Source organism: Tachysurus vachellii, chromosome 14 (assembly GCF_030014155.1).
Source record: "Tachysurus vachellii isolate PV-2020 chromosome 14, HZAU_Pvac_v1, whole genome shotgun sequence".
Taxonomy (NCBI): domain Eukaryota; kingdom Metazoa; phylum Chordata; class Actinopteri; order Siluriformes; family Bagridae; genus Tachysurus; species Tachysurus vachellii.
The window spans coordinates 19,339,356-19,352,938 of record NC_083473.1 but is presented as its reverse complement, the minus strand read 5'-3'; the positions used below and the strand labels follow the sequence as shown (position 1 = coordinate 19,352,938).

The following is a 13,583-nucleotide window of genomic DNA, read 5'->3' as shown; positions in this document are numbered from 1 at the left end:
ATAAACAACTGACCCATTGGCTTAGACGCTGCACTTGAGGCAACCACGGACAGACCAGCAGACTGCACCTGATTTCGCAGGTATTGCTGCAGCTTGTACATCCGTGTCCCCGGGACACAAGTTGCCCCCAATATAAAGGATGCATAACCATCAGCCCTGTTGTTCCAAATCTCCTGCCACGTACTCTTTGCATGAGCACCAAAACCAACCAGCTGGTCACCTTCCGATGAGACTGCTGGTGCACCCGGATTTTTGGACACATAACTGAGCAGAGACTGAATTTCATTAAAACTTCGGGCATAATTAGAAAAGGATAACAGACTGCTCTTGCTGGATCCTTCTGATGTAAAGACCCCCATGGCCTCTTCCTGCTGAAGGTTCTTTATCAGGTAGATGGTGTAATGTTGTGAAAAATCCTTGAGCCTTTATAGAATATATTATACTTAGATTATATTATATTATAATATAATTAATGTTATTATCTTAATACCAAGGTAATATATAACTAGAGATTATGTTAACCAGAAGTCAGAGGGTGGATAAGAGAGGGACTGTTTATTATAATAACTCGGTAGACAGGAGAAGAAAGAATGTAAACAGGGGATTCAGGGCCAGAATCGGAGGAAGAAGAGGCGAGAGAGAGAGAGAGAGTGATATGCCTTAAGGGAATTATGATTGGAGTCATAAGACACATGGGAATAAACCCCAGATGTTGTAATAATCTTAAGGTAATATATAACTAGAGAATAAAATAACCACACTTGAGTCAGAGGGTGGATAAAAGAGGAAATGTTTATTATGAAAACTTAGTAAACGGGGGTAGTAGGAGTGTAGCAGCTGGAAGCGGCGATAGCCGGCCATGACGTCAGCAGGCACTGACCTTGGGTAGGGGGAAGGACGAGGATGGTGAGGGAAGATCCGGATGGTGTGACCAGGATGAATTGGCTGACCCTGAGGCGAAGGATCTAAGGGGAGATAAGGGGAGTAACTTAGTAGAGATAGAGGAACTGAAGCTTGAGATATGCGTAAGCAAAGAACTCCATTTGTACACAAGCAACATTATAGCAGCAATAGCTTAGCAATAGTAACAATATAAGATGACAATAGATAAGAGCTTTCTTTTAACATCATAACTTTTGACATAAATCAGACTCATAGAGTGACTTATAATCAGTAAAAATCATGTATAGAAGAAAATAGCAAAAGAGAAACTTACTCATTGTAGTTGAATGAAGGATTAATCCTCAGGACGTCTGTCATGAAAAAACTAAGAGGCAAATGTAACATTGACCAGGAAGTAAAGCTCTTTTGAGCACATTTTTAATGACAATAACAAAATTGTTTTTTAGAATGAAGAAGACCGTGGTTCCCAGACCTTAGCTCATACATTGTTATGTAGAATGAAGACGACCATGGTTCCCAGACCATGGCTCAAAATTGTTATGTAGAATGAAGAAGACCCAGGTTCTCAGACCTGGGCTCCCAGACCTGGGCCCTGGGAACCAAGGGGAGGAAAATCCGTAAATGGGCATATGGGTAAAAGGTGATGGGAAATAAGGGGATTGTAGGGAACAGGATGTTAGGTTACTTAGGCCACATTCACACTGCAGGTAAAAGTGGCCCAAATCCGATTTTTTTTTTCAATGTGGCCGCAGTGTGAACAGCCAAGGCGGATTTGATGCGACTTTTACGTCAATCTACAGACATTCGTCACAATTATGCGCCGGCGAAACCTTTTTTTTTTTTTTTTTTTGCACCGGCGAAAACGTGACTGGTAACGTTTGTGTTAAATAAAGTGGTTACGTGAACCAGCTCATAATGTTTGCATTGAATACATCAAATTATAGCATTATATGATATGTTTGCTTGCACCAGATGATACAATACTTCCTCCATAACCTCGCCAACTTTTTAGCGCAACGGCGTGCTGCGTGTGACGTCATTGTTATTGTTCGTTTGCGCATGCGGGTCAGTTCGAAATAGCAAACAGTTCACACTGGTATCTGATATAAGCCACATTTTAAAAGGTAATGTGAACAGCCACTGCGATGGGTTGGCACTCCGTCCAGGGTGTATCCTGCCTTGATGCCCAATGACGCCTGAGATAGGCACAGGCTCCCCGTGACCCGAGGTAGTTCGGATAAGCGGTAGAAGATGAATGAATGAATGAATGAATGTGAACAGCCAAACAAAAAAAATCAGATCTGAGCAAAATATCCGAATTGAGCATTAAGACTTGCAGTGTGAACGTGGCTTTAGAAAACATAGGAGGTAATTCCGGTAAATAAGGTGATATGAGGAAGAACACCAGGTGGAACTCGACCGTGGGACTGGGAACTTGCCTGAGAGGATGGGAACCAAAGAGGAGGCGCCTAGAAGCGCCAGGGTATATATAGATTTCAAAAAATAGTTTTTTTGGGGTCAAAAAAGTGTGTAAAAAAAAAAACGTTACTTTGCAGGACCGTCTTGAGAGTTTTGTTTTTGTTTTTGCATGCCGATGCTCTTTTTGGGTTTTTGGGTTTTCTTTTGTTACTTTTAACTTGGCAATTTCTCTTAAAGAATTGTTGGCTGATTGACCACAATAAAGAAGTTTGCTCATTCTCATCCAGGTCTGAGGAGTTTTCTCAGTGTATTGTTTGTAGTAATTATAATGTTATCATTTATGTCTAACTAAAATAGTCTTTATCAACCGAAAGTCTAAGTGTGGAGGTCACCCTGCGATGTGTCGACTTGGAGACGGGCTCTAAGTTCCGACAGTAACCCATGTCATTTTCAAGAAGCCACCGGAAAGTTGGGGATGTGGTAGCTCAGTGGTTAAGGTGTTGGGCTACTGATCGGAAGGTCATGGGTTCGAACCCAAGGTCCACCAAGCTGCCACTGCTGGGCCCTTGAGCAAGGCCCTTAACCCTCAGTTGCTCAGTTGTAAGTCACTCCGGATAAGGGTGTCTGCTAAATGCCGTAAATGTAAATGTAAAGTTTCCCCTTGCACTTTCCAAACTGCAGGATGTATTCGCCAAGAACTTCTGTTTTGTCAGAGGCATCGCCTCCTCTCTGACGGACCACAGCAAGAGCGTTTTGCCTGACGATCTCCTCCTTCTTTGGTGCCGATTTGTCCTGAAGAGCTGGGTTATCGATTACCCTGGCCTCCTCAGTCGGCTCCTGAAGGAGATATCCGAGGGGTCCCTTACGGAACACAACCTTAAAGCACCATGGGAAAAACACAGATTTTTTGTGAATGGTGACCTGTAATACAGAAAGAGTAGTAAATGTTAGATGATAGCATGTCTGTTTAAAACAAAACCTTACAATAATCTCTATAAAACATTATACACTGTTTGTTTATAATCCCTACCCACCCTGGCCCAAACTTAACAATCATATGATTTAATTAATAGGTAACACTTAACAGCTGTTCCCAGACAAGTCATTCACACCTAGTGGTTTATCACCTAGGAGTGACTTTGACTGATGTATGGAAAAAGATAATGGGCCATAGGAGCCATCACAGACAAAGAGTTTCACACACTCATTAACATAGAGAGTGCATGTAATGTTTAAAACAACTGTTCTGTAAGTCATTAAATACATAAAATCACAAAGAAAGTTATTGCTCATTAATAATTTAACTAATAAATCACGCTGTCATCAAACAAACAGTCAAACAGGACAAAAATAAAGTCATTTAAAATTAGTGTAATACATGTAAACATATAGACACGTTCATATAGACATAAAGTGAACATATAGACATAATGGACATGTTCATTCATCATTTAGTATGTAATTATCCTCAACGGGACAAAAATAAACTCATTTAAAATTAGTGTAATACATGTAAACTGATAGACTCAAAAAAAAAAACAGAAAAAATAATGGACACGTTCATTCATCGTTTAGTATGTAATTACCCCAGAAAACTCTGATTTCAGAATATTGATTTATAATTAATATTGAATTAATATGAATACTGAATAAACCACAGACGATGTGTCCAAGAACAATCACAAGAAAAAACTGTTCGCAGAGAAGCTAATAGGAGCTTAGCATTAACTGTAAAACACAAACAAGTCATTTTAAGGTAACTTACCTGTGATCGACGAGCCGATACTGTTGAATGAAACGAACGGGAGTCAAACAGTGCGCGTTATCTCACGGCGCATGCGCAGATGGCGGAAACAGCGCCACAAGAGTCTATGGTTTAGCACTACCATAAAAAATGAATAGGGAACGATTTAGGGAATTTTAGCTAAACAATTCGGGGTTCGATTCCCGCCTCCGCCTTGGTGTGTGTGGAGTTTGCATGTTCTCCCCGTGCCTCGGGGGTTTCCTCCGGGTACTCCGGTTTCCTCCCCCGGTCCAAAGACATACATGGTAGGTTGATTGGCATCTCTGGAAAATTGTCCGTAGTGTGTGATTGCGTGAGTGAATGAGAGTGTGTGTGTGCCCTGCGATGGGTTGGCACTCCGTCCTGGGTGTATCCTGCCTTGATGCCCGATGACGTCTGAGACGTCTGAGCACAGGCTCCCCGTGACCCGAGGTAGTTCGGATAAGTGGTAGAAAATGAGAGAGAGAGAGAGAGAGAGTAAAAGTCCATCGTTTTAATAGCTTTTCCTTTTAAAGTTTCAAAATAATTTCCAGTTAAAAATTGGAAACTGTTTGGTTTCTTTTCAGACCACTTACATTTATGGATATGAAACTTTCCAACTAAAATAAACATATTTAAAATAAAAATATGACATTTCACCATTTAACTTTCCTTATGAATAAATATAACATCTTTTTTTTCTGTATATTAATTTTTGTCCCAAATAATGACTCAAAAACATGTTCGACATCAATCCAAATAAAAATCTAGTGTACATACAATAATAAAAAAAACAAGGTGTACAGCAGATTATGTATTTATATTACAGAATGCACAAAAATATGTTCGTTGTTTGTTGGATAAATTAGGTGTATAATTTTAAAATATACTTCACTAATTTTATTGTTAATGCAATATTTGTTCAGAATATTGTGAGTCGACTCACAATGAAATACAGTTTTACTGACTGATTCGATTCAATTCAATTCAATTTATTTGTATAGCGCTTTTAACAATTTCCCATTGTCTTAAAGCAGCTTTACAGAAGTATGGAAACAGAGGAGAGAGAAAAGGAAATACATGTATAATAATAATTTTGAGAAGAAGAAATAATAATAATAAAAATAAATAAGTGAATATATATATTTGAAGTTCAAAATTGTATTATATATTTGAAGTTTAAAAGTCCAAACCAATTTCCAATTAATATTCTCAAAAAGATTGTCCCAGTGGGGACGAGTTCAGCAAGTGATGTCAAATCAAAATGGCCCCTCACAGTAAACACAGCAAGCACTTCTTACATTTAGATGTGTTTTACCATAAATACCAAAAATTTGGTTGCTAAATCTATATCACTCACGCCACAGGTCACTCCTACACACTATGTACCCTCTAGTACACTTTCTTAACTGTCAAGATCAGATAAACAGGTGGAATAAGGTTTGGCTCCTGCCTGATTGGAGTAAATGTATAGATATTTGAAGATCTTGTCTCAAAGGAAACACAAGGTTTTAATTTACTAAGTACAAAGTCGATAACAAATGACAAAATATCCAGAGTAAACAGAAATACATATAAAATACATTTTTAGTACTTTCTAAAATGTTGAACAATAAATCACGTGTCATCTTGAATATTGTTTCTTATCCAGCACCTTATGCATAATTGTTTCTTATCCAGTGTCAGCATCTGGAAGCCCCTCCCTTTTTTCACAAAGTATGCAAAACTGCAAACATTGTGTGTTGCATCATTATGCTGTTCCATAACTCAATAATGTTCACTCAGTGAATTAAAAGTGTGCTCCTCTACTACCTGTATTTTTTCGGTGTAACTTGGCCAAAATTGGCTATAGAGTGTGATATTTTGCGAGTGCTTGGACCCCGCAGATCACCACTTGCAGCTATATTTATAATTCCTCTTTTCTAAGGCCTAACAAAACTAATTTAAGGAGATCTTTTATAGTGTCGTATACTATATGGTTCTCAAAGTGGTCTCAGTGACATTCTTTATGTGGTTATATTATGTAAATCACAACTCTTCATTGTCAAAGTTATATTAATTTGTCTATAATAACGACAGTGCGGATGTAACGTATTCTGTTGTTAGAAACTGTTAGAAAAGTCCAAGGCACACCAAACACACACGTTTGCATATTTACAGAGAGGTGAAACATTTATTACAATCCACTGAGAAATGCTGCAGCATTAGAACCACAACTAAGGAAGACAAGCGAGTTCAGTATATTTGTCCATGGTTTGTAAAGAAGATTCGATAGTTTTAACAATGAGTTTGTAAATAAATTTAAATTAATGTAATGGAAACAAAAATGTATATTTAAATGGTGTTTTTAAAGTTTGTGATAATTCTTGAAATTTATGAATACTTACCGTATACAAAAACTCACACTATGTTACAAAAAGAGTAACATCTAGAGCCTTGGCAAAATAATAAACACTTTTCAGCTTATGAACACCTCAGACTAGTCCAAGTTCATAGTCATATTAATCCATGTGATAGTTATCATACATGGATCACAACAATGTGATAGTTGTGTCATCGTGCATCACTGCATACAAGGCTAGAACACGAACATGTCCAGAATGCGACTCTCAGCAAATGAACACGGAACAGAAAGTTCCCTGCAGTGGAGGTTATATATTGTCCATAGTTTAACGCTGGAAGCGTGTGGTCAGGGTTCAGGGGCTACAGGTTGGCTGGATGTACCGCTGCGTGTGCGGAGCTGCGACTGCGCAATATCAGCCAGAGCACTCTGTATCTTCTCTAGCAGTAAATCTCCTCTGAACACCACCTCTTCCAGCCGAGCTGCTGCTTCGTGGTTCTCCTCCTCCAGCTGCCTCAGACTAGCAGCCTGGTACAAGGAAGAAGAAAAGGAAGGTGTTCAGCAATGCTTTTCATGCAATGAAATGTTTTGAGTTTTTTTTTAATGAAAAACCTATGATTAGATCATGTTATCTGGGAGATATAGGCAATTGCACATCACAGAAGATTAATAGACAGAGAGAATGTATAGTTTTGCATGGTTTTCTGAACACTTTATATACTACGGTGTATTTTTTTCTATTTATAATGCACTGATAAACAAATCACAGTAAGCTGTGTCTTATTGATCATGCTCCTTTTCTCCCATAGACAGCTCTCTGGTCTTTATGTTGGTTCATCTGTTTTAACAACAGAGTAGCAAGAGTAGATGTTCAGCGTTAACAACTCACAGACCTGTTTCAATATTTTTGGGTCAAAAAAAAAAAAATGGGGGCAAAACCCAAAATGTTGTATGCCATTTAACACTGCTACATATAAATACCAGGTAATAAACCTGAAATTCTAAACTGTCTTCAGTCATTTTTTGATCTCAAACCCAATTTGTCTTCAGCATAAATAAATTAACTGTCCCAGTAGTTTTGGAAATGCCCGTATGTTTTCCTAAACACCAAGTCTGAGATTATGCTTATACCTGTAGGGCAGCCGTGGATTCCTCACTGGGCAAAGAGTCAATCAAGACGTCAACATCTTTAGCCGTTCTTGCAATCAGTGCAGCGAAAAGCTGTGCGTATTCTATAGCACAAGAGACCGAGCAGTTCAGTTTCAACACCCATAACATCCCATTAGCTGAACAAACTGTAACTGATGCACAGCTGTGGATTCTTGTGGACATCTTTACCTTCTGTGGGGTTTGACGGCTGATCTTTGTTGATGACGGTCTGGATGTTGCTGAAGGAAGCGGGAGGGGCGCACTGCTGTAGGACTCCAATAGCATTACAGAACTGATCAGCCAACTGCAACACAGACGCATGAGCTTCAAACAGCCGACAGCCGTACCACAGTTTTAAAGAAAAACAGTTATTTATATTGAACAGTCAACAAATTAAAATTAATATAAAGCAAGGACAAAAAAAAAAACCCTGATACTACTGTATTTATATCCTGATATGGCAATTTAATCCTACACCAAACACGACATTTTTTCCCCCACATAAACCTACCATTAGAGCTGGGAGATATTCTGCTCAGTTTTATTTGTATAGCACATTTAACAGTGAACACTGTCACAAAGCAGGTTTACAGGAATATAATAAATTCCAAAAAAAATGATAAAGATTTGAATTTATTCCTAATGAGGAAGCCAAAGGTGATGATGGCAAGGAAAAACTCCCTGAGATGACATGAGGAAAAAACCTCGAGAGGAAACAGACCCAGAAAATAAATCCAGGAAAGTGTGATTGTATAAACAAATAAATTAATTAATATTAGTAGTAATAAAAATATGACAAAATAGGATCTCTCAATACTTCAAGACCTTTTTTTTTAAAAAAAAATCAGGATATTTGCCAGTAACCTGCCAGAAAAACAGTAGTGTCTGAATAAATATATATATATATATTTTTTTTTTGGTACAAAATCAGTTAAATTGCTTTCAGAGTTTGTCTTTGCTATTAAACAAACCATAAAGAGATTTGGTGGACAAATGAGCTTGTACACACATGAGGAATACAATCCACAGAGAATTGAAGTATTAAAAGTAGAAAATAGCAAAACTATATAAATATTTATCCTTCATGCTCCAAAACATTGTCTGAAACCCAAACATTATGCAGGAGCTGATGCACTACAACACATTAGCACCATGTTCGGGTCTCAATTCAGACTTGTTTTTATCAGGAAGTAGACTTTACTCTACGAATAATGTGTTTACAATACATTAAATTTCACATAACTGTCACTACAGGCCATTAAACATATTCAACCTACTGGTGAAGTGATAATACAAGAAAAAATACAAGTATTAGCTTACGGAGTTGACGGCATCTTGGAGCTGCGTTAGCCTGTCCGCCATATTGACTGTTCTTTGTGGTTCCGTGTCGTTCACGGAGTTGACTCTTTAAACTGGACCTTTTAAGTGAACATTCGGAGTCGACTCGCAATGAAATACAGTTTTACTGACTGATTCGATTCAATTCGATTCAATTCAATTCAATTTATTTGTATAGCACTTTTAACAATTTCCCATTGTCTCAAAGCAGCTTTACAGAAGTATGGAAACAGAAGTGAGAGAAAAGGAAATACGTGTATAATAATATATATATATACGTATGTGGCACGGTGGCTTAGCACGTTCGCCTTACACCTCCAGGGTCGGGGTTCGATTCCCGCCTCCACCTTGTGTGTGTGGAGTTTGCATGTTCTCCCTGTGCCTCGGGGGTTTCCTCTGGGTACTCCGGTTTCCTCCCCCGGACCAAAGACATGCATGGTAGGTTGATTGGCATCTCTGGAAAATTGGCCCTGGAATGAGTGTGTGTGCGTGCACTGTGATGGGTTGGCACTCTGTCCAGGGTGTATCCTGCCTTGATGCCCAATGACGCCTGAGATCGGCACAGGCTCCCCGTGACCCGAGGTAGTTCGGATAAGTGGTAGAAGATGAATGAATATATATATTATGTATATATATAATTGAAGTTTAAAAATAATCTTAAAAAAATTAACTTTAAAAAAAAAGATTTAAAATACTATATATCTATCCCTATCCCTAATGAGCGAGCCAGAGGTGACGGCGGCAAGAAAAAACTCCCCGAGATGATATGAGGAAGAAACCTTGAAAGGAACCAGGCTCAGAAGGGAACCTCATCCTCATTTGGGTGACACTCTACAGTAAATAATGTAAATGTATATAATGTCATTTCTACAACAGTTTATAATAGTGCAACCAAGAGCTCCTGAGGAACCAATGGGTCATCGCAAACTTTGTCGGAAAACTGATGGAAAAGCATCCATTGAAACCTAATGATGTTATTTGGCATTTCTTGAGTGAGATTTAAAGAATGATCAGCATATGTTGCTTTTAATAATGTGGTGTATTTTTATGGTAAATTAAAGATTAGCTTGGTTTCTGCTTCATGAAGTATTCTGACATTCTAAGAGGAGATGCCAACTATATGTGGTCTTTTAGGACAACAACCTCCTCCTCACTCCAGTGTCACCTACATGAGGATGGTTCTTTTTTCAGTCTGGTTCCTCTCAAGGTTTTTTCATCTTCCATCTCTAAGGGAGTTTTTTCCTTGCCACAGTCGCCTCAGTCACTTTAGGCTTGCTCATTAGGCATAAATACAATCACATTTAAGCCTAATATTAATCTTGAATTTTTGTATTATATTAATCTTTGTATAATGATCACTTGGCAAATAAAGCTGATTATGATTCTGATGTTTTATAAAGCTGCTTTGAAACCATGTGAATTTACATTTACATTTACATTTACAGCATTTGGCAGACGCCCTTATCCAGAGCGACGTACATAAGTGCTTAAATCTCTAACATTGAATACATTAATGCTGGCTCACTAAGTTACATACTTAAGATACCATGAGTTTAAAACATTTGTTCAAAGTTACAATGAAAGTGTCAAAGGTGTGTTTTTTTTTTTTTGTTTTTTTTTTTAAATGCAAAAGATAATGAAAGAAGTGCTAGTTGAAGTGTTTCCTGAATAAGTAGGTCTTCAACCGCCGCTTGAAAATAGCCAGTGACTCAGCTGTCCGGACCTCTAGGGGAAGTTCGTTCCACCACCTTGGTGCCAGTACAGAGAAGAGTCTTGTAGTATACTTGCCTCTTACCCTGAGAGATGGTGGAACCAGTCGAGCAGTGCTGGTAGATCGGAGGGTGCGGGGTGCAGTGCGAGGAGTTATGAGGGCTTTGAGGTAAGAGGGAGCTGGTCCATTTTTGGCTTTGTAGGCCAGCATCAGTGTTTTGAATCTGATGCGTGCAGCTACCGGAAGCCAGTGGAGGGATCGCAGCAGCGGGGTGGTATGCGAGAACTTTGGCAGGTTGAAAACAAGCCGGGCAGCTGCATTTTGGATCATTTGCAGAGGACGGATTGCGTTCATAGGTAGACCTGCCAGCAGTGCATTGCAGTAATCCAGTCTAGAAATGACAAGAGACTGAACAAGTACCTGAGCAGCCTGTGTGGACAGAAATGGTCGAATCCTTCTAATGTTGTAGAGAAGAAACCGACATGAGCGAGTCACATTAGCAACATGAGAGGAAAAGGACAGTTGATTGTCCATGGTTACCCCAAGGTTGCGAGCTGTGGCTGAATGGGAGATCAGATCGTTGTGCAAGGATATAGCAAGATCATGACCTGGGGATGAATCACCTGGGATGAAGAGCAGCTCAGTTTTGCTAGGATTAAGCTTTAACTGATGAGCAGTCATCCATGATGAAATTTCTGCCAGACATGCAGAGATCCGGTCAGAAGCTGTGGCATCTGTGGGTGGGAAAGAGAAGATAAGTTGTGTATCATCAGCATAGCAGTGGTAAGAGAACCCATGTGAGGAAATAACTTCACCAAGAGAGTGAGTATACAGGGAGAAAAGAAGAGGACCAAGTACTGAGCCTTGTGGGACGCCAGTGGAGAGTCTGCGTGGAGCAGATGTCACTCCCCTCCATGTTACCTGATATGAGCGTCCTTCCAGGTAGGAAGCGAACCATTCCCAAGCTGATCCGCAAATCCCAAGACTCCTGAGGGTGGCTAAGAGAGTCTTATGGTTGACCGTATCAAACGCTGCTGAAAGGTCAAGGAGGATAAGGCCGGATGAGAGATTGGCTGATCTAGCAGCATGTAGTTTCTCAGAGACATCTAAAAGGGCTGTCTCTGTGGAATGAGCTGCTTTAAAGCCAGACTGGTTGGGATCTTGGAGGTTGTTCTGTGAGAGATAGACAGACAGTTGATTAAAGACAATGCGTTCAAGAATTTTTGAAAGAAACGAGATAAGTGATACCGGTCTGTAGTTACTGATGTCTGATGGATCCAGAGCAGGTTTCTTCAGGATGGGAATAACCCTTGCTCTCTTGAAGGTAGTTGGTACCTGACCAGATGCTATGGATCTATTGGTGATAGTTGTAATGAAGGGCAGAAGGTCTTGCGAGATGGTCTGGAGCAAAGTGGAAGGGAGTGGATCCAATGGGCAGGTGGTAGGATTTCAAGACTGGATGAGTTTTAGAATCTCTTCTGCTGTTACAAAGGTGTAGGGGAGTCCATACTCTGAGATGTAAGTGCAGTCGGGGCTGAAGTGAAGGTCGGGTAGATTTTGAATGTACAAATAAATTGAATTGAATTGAATTGGATTGAGTTGGCATGGTGGTTTAGTGGTTAGCATGTTTGCCTCACACCTCCAGGGTTGGGGGTTCGATTCCTGCCTCCGCCTTGTGTGTATGGAGTTTGCATGTTGTCCCCGTGCCTCGGGGGTTTCCTCCGGGTACTTCGGTCCCCCCCCAGTCCAAAGACATGCATGGTAGGTTGAGTGGCATCTTTGGAAAAATTGTCCGTAGTGTGTGAATGTGTGAGTGAATGAGAGTGTGTGTGTGCGCTGCGATGGGTTGGCACTCCGTCCAGGGTGTATCCTGCCTTGATGCCCAATGACACTTGAGATACAGGCTCCCCGTGACCCGAGAATAGTTTGGATAAGCGGTAGAAAATGAATGAATGAATGATATGAATTGAAGGGGTCACCTACAAATTGCCAAAAAGGAAAGTATAATGTTGTCTAAAATGCCTTTGTATGCCGCAGTATTAACTAAAGGGTTCAATGCCTAAAAAACTATGCATCCTCAACCACAGTTTACATTTACAGCATTTAGCAGATGCCCTTATCCAGAGCGACTTACATTTTATCTCATTTTATACAACTGAGCGTTAAGGGCCTTGCTCAGGGGCCCAGCAGTGGCAGCTTGTTGGACGTAGGACTGAAACTCACAACCTTTCCAATTTGTAGTCCAGCACCTTAACCACTAGGCTATCACATTTTATTGCTGGCATTGTACATTCCAGTGGGGTAGCACTCTTTGGGTATCCACCAAGACTAGTCACCTAACTGCCAGATACATCACTCCTGAGAAACTGCTCCAGAGTCATGCACATCATGATTGACCTGTCAGTGCTATTTGACACTTCCTTATCACACTAATAATACTTAAAGTTGACATGAGCGGGTCTAACAGGACAGAAATGTAATATACCAACGTATGGCCACCTGTGACTGTGACATGTTTAATGTTACTGAGCTCTTTTTCCACACCAGCCCTTTATGGATAAGATTAAAAATCCCCAGTTTATAGAAATTGTACTTGAATAGTGTATTCATTGACAGAAATAAATAGAAATTTAATCAATAGTCAATCTCTTCTTACGGAGCTACTTAGTCAATCCTGATGTTTTACCGCTGGCTGGAGTCTCGTTGCCTGGTGGTCACCTTGCCAGGGATTGATCTGCGTGGTCAGCCAGTGTCTCATGGGATTGTTGATGAAGCCGCCTGGAGACTGTCATGCCTTATTTTGACCCAATGTTTTGGCAGTCAGCTGTATGGTCTGGTCTGTATTATCAATCAGGTCTGCTCTGAACTCAGAGGTTACAATGACCCATTAGTTCCTCAGGAGCTCTCGGTTGCACTATTATAAACTGTTGTAGAAATGACATTATTTATATTTACATTCT

The 13,583-nt window shown here is 39.9% G+C and overlaps 1 protein-coding gene and 1 long non-coding RNA gene across 2 annotated transcripts; both read right to left on the bottom strand.

Annotated features, from left to right (window-relative positions):
• Nucleotides 1-774: 774 nt before the first annotated feature.
• On the bottom strand, nt 775-2,034 carry LOC132857120 (uncharacterized). The gene is made up of 2 exons (XR_009649485.1): nt 1,217-2,034; nt 775-965 (listed from the first exon to the last, which is right to left on the bottom strand). It is a non-coding gene; the product is annotated as an uncharacterized LOC132857120 (long non-coding RNA).
• Nucleotides 2,035-6,229: 4,195 nt separating this feature from the next.
• Nucleotides 6,230-8,974, bottom strand: med21 (mediator complex subunit 21). The gene is made up of 4 exons (XM_060887400.1): nt 8,895-8,974; nt 7,764-7,878; nt 7,557-7,657; nt 6,230-6,953 (listed from the first exon to the last, which is right to left on the bottom strand). Exons 1-4 carry the CDS (start codon nt 8,934-8,936, stop codon nt 6,774-6,776), a joined length of 438 nt encoding a protein of 145 aa, XP_060743383.1. The 5' UTR covers nt 8,937-8,974; the 3' UTR covers nt 6,230-6,773.
• Nucleotides 8,975-13,583: the final 4,609 nt, after the last annotated feature.

Excerpts from the sequence above, each read along its gene's own strand:
- med21 (XM_060887400.1), bottom strand. The coding sequence starts at position 8,936 with ATGGCGGACAGGCTAACGCAGCTCCAAGATGCCGTCAACTCC. Across the intron at positions 7,879-8,894 it reads TCCAAGATGCCGTCAACTCC|TTGGCTGATCAGTTCTGTAA; the intron begins GTAAGCTAATAC and ends TCTGTGTTGCAG. Across the intron at positions 7,658-7,763 it reads GCCGTCAAACCCCACAGAAG|AATACGCACAGCTTTTCGCT; the intron begins GTAAAGATGTCC and ends CTTGTGCTATAG.